At 36.0% G+C, this 3,271-nt stretch overlaps 1 protein-coding gene across 1 annotated transcript; it reads right to left on the reverse strand.

Annotated features, from left to right (window-relative positions):
* Nucleotides 1-1,234: 1,234 nt before the first annotated feature.
* LOC111886049 (beta-1,6-galactosyltransferase GALT29A) lies at nt 1,235-2,995 on the reverse strand. The gene has a single exon (XM_023882290.3). It carries the CDS (start codon nt 2,544-2,546, stop codon nt 1,365-1,367), a length of 1,182 nt encoding a protein of 393 aa, XP_023738058.1. The 5' UTR covers nt 2,547-2,995; the 3' UTR covers nt 1,235-1,364.
* Nucleotides 2,996-3,271: the final 276 nt, after the last annotated feature.

Here is a 3,271-nt window from a genome sequence, read left to right on the forward strand (position 1 = left end):
AAGCACCATAACATGTAAGGAGACGATGTTCACTATGTTATGAACTATGTAAAAATATTATGTAAGCATACATATATAATCTAATCCAAGCACTTTTTTAAAAAAAATGTTTATCAACTTATAGCTTTTTCAAAACACTAAGGGGGTGTTTGGAAAAACTTTTTAAGGTTAAAAGTCCTTTTTGTAAAACAAAAGGACTTTTTGGCTAGTGACTTTTACCAAAAGAAAATATTTAAAAAGTGTTTGTATTTGCTTTTAGAGTAAAAGTTAACTTTTTAAGTTAAAAAGTCTCAAAAGTCACCAAAAAAAGATAGGATTTTGTGACTTTTGAAACACTCTATTTTCCTTCTATACAAAAAGTCATTTTAAAAGATCTTTTTAATATTCAAACATCTTTTGTATCTTTTTTAACTTTTTGGAAAAGTTAAAAGTTGTTTTCGTTAAAAGTTGTTTTAAAAGCCATCACAAACACCCTCTAAGTGAATTCAAACACTTTTTAAAAAAAATTCTTTTTCTCACCTCATAAGACAATAAACACTTTTATAAGAAAATGCTTATTTGGTTAAATAAGCAATCCAAAGCACCCCTAAAACGAAAATTAGAAACCCTAATCCTACTTTGATCGAAGTTCGTCTAAAAGAGAGGTCAAAGATGATCAAATTCATGCAACGAGTAAGAGATAAGAAGCCAATTTTAGAAACCCTAGTCCCATCTTTATCCTTGCTAAATGTTTCATCTTTATCTGCTTCAGATCATGTTCGATTTCAGAATGTTGATCCTTCATTTAGCTTGAAGCTTGATTGGAGTTTACAGTCAATGGGTATGTAAAACTGTAAAAAAAAAACTCACAAACCACTTTCTCTGATGATTTCTCAACTTCCTCCTATCTTATTCGTACTCTATAACTTGCGAGAATCCTTCAAGAAATTATATCGGAATCTATCCTAATCATGGCTTTGGTAACTGAAGCACTTCTTCGTATTTTTTGTTCCAAATCTACTCCAAAAAAACCCAATATAAAGCTTTTTTTTTTTTCTTACGATGTTCTCATAAATAATGACATGTGGCATGCCATGAGGATGATTTTGTTTCAAGAAGATGTCTCTTGATGAGTATGATTATGTGTGGAGGTGGAGAAGGATTGGTGCTATTTGTCAAGAGGCTAAAGAACTCCATGAGGATGATTTTATTTCAGAAGAAGAACAAGTGGAAGATTTTGGATTCAACTCCAGTGTTACTTTTCATCTTATATTTTTCCATTAACATTCTATTTCTAGTATCAATGATTCCTTAAGGGACACTTACATCAACAATTTCACAAAAAAGAAAAATTCAATCTTAACATGTGTATAGAAACGTGTCATCTATCTATGTATAACAACAGTAGGAAACATGAACTTATCTGAAACAAAAGGAATCGCCTTAGGTCTCTCAACAAGATCCTGATACAAATCATATTCAGCTTCATAATCATGCAGATGAAGCTCCCCTTTTTGATTAGTATGATAATGATGCTTAGCCGATTCAGATTTCCCAAATCCAAAAATACTAACTTTTTCACAGATCCCTACAGCTAACATAACAGCTTGCATACCTGAAGAATAATGGAAGTTAGATCCATCATGGGAATCAGCCCATGTCGCTAATGGCTTCCTTGTTTCTTTCACAAACCTTGAAGCTGAATAATACTTCACGATTCTTGCACATAAGATGTCAAATCGTGGGTCTGTGATCATTAATGGCGATTTGTGGGAGGAGTTGCAGACAACGTAATCAAGAAAATGGATCATCTGACACATGTACATCATGATCGGGACTTTTTCTCCATATGGGTGACAAAAACAACCTTCTCTTCGAGCACATAAATGCAGGATGTTGCTGTTGACGAATGAAAGACTTGTTTTGGAACCTACATTGGGTTCGAATCCACCTGTTCTTGCGTTGTTTAATCGGATGACAAAATCATGACTATCGATTAAGCTCCCAAGATCGGATTTCAGCAAGATCCCACTGTTACCCACTACAGCACAAGTTTTGTACTTCAATCCTGACTTCCGAGCAGTTGCATTTACACCGGTGTTGAGAATCTTTACTGTATTTACCATATCTGACATTACATCAGACTGGAAGCGGCGGTTGCGCCACCAGGTTTGCAAATATCGCCGGAAATCCAACCAGAGCCTGTAGAACTCCGGTGAACGGAGAAGTACAGGGACACCCCTTGCAGACCTAGCTCGAATATCGATACGGTGGCGACCTGACCAGAGAAACGAACGTTGGCGACTACCATCCATGTTTCGGAAATTACCGTCCACCAACTGTTCGACATCTTGTCTCAATGAATCTTCAGCTAGGTCAATCGTAGCGAACCTTAACAATGTCTCATTAAAGACCGGTGTAAGCTTCTGAGCTTCCCCGACGTAGTTCCAGGAAAGGAACTCCCCGCCACCAACGCCGCCGGAAACCATGATTCGAAAGCAGAGAGTGGCGGCGGCGGCAACGAGAAACACAGCGCTGAATATCGGACGCACTGACGCCTTCATCATTAACCGTTAACCCTCTGTTTCCCTTTTAGTCAACGATGAATTCACACAGATCTGGAGCGGAAGAAGCTCTAATGGCGGTCATATCTTGTAACAAATCGACTTTAAGTAAATCATACCTCTCTTATTTCTCTTCATTGTTTCAAGAATCGCCAAATTGCACAACATTCACCAACCCACATACGGATGATTGAGATTGGATCGGAGAATTCGAAGATTTGGAGAATCTAGCAAGTGGGAAATGAAGGTAGAAGATGTAGCAGAAATAGGGGGCAAAAACCAGGCGATATGAAGTAGATAGATCATCAAAGGTGTGTTTTTACCTGAATATTTTAGTTGGGGATTTGGGGTTAAAGGGTGTGATTAGCTGCTTAATTGTCACTATCTTTCCATTATTTTTTCTTGGAAAGATTGATTGTCATTTGTCAGAATTGCAATAGAGAAAGTGATGGAGGAGATAAAAACAACGTGCATCAACACATGTTGCCTTAAAATATGTAGACTATAATTCATAAATAAATTGAAATGATCACATTATATGAAAATAAAAAGATTCAAAATATTGTATTTACATGGGTCATTAATTCACATGGTGTTATGATTATGGTTAAGATTTCTTGTTTTACCATAAAAGTTGGTAATTAATATCTTTTGTGATATAAAAAAGTTTTGGTACACTATTACTACATTACGAGGGATTTGATGGTAACATTAAATGTCTAAAACGT

This window comes from Lactuca sativa, chromosome 1, assembly GCF_002870075.4.
Source record: "Lactuca sativa cultivar Salinas chromosome 1, Lsat_Salinas_v11, whole genome shotgun sequence".
NCBI classification, from domain to species: domain Eukaryota; kingdom Viridiplantae; phylum Streptophyta; class Magnoliopsida; order Asterales; family Asteraceae; genus Lactuca; species Lactuca sativa.

Coding starts and splice junctions, on each gene's coding strand:
- LOC111886049 (XM_023882290.3), bottom strand. CDS start 2,546: ATGATGAAGGCGTCAGTGCGTCCGATATTCAGCGCTGTGTTTCTCGTT.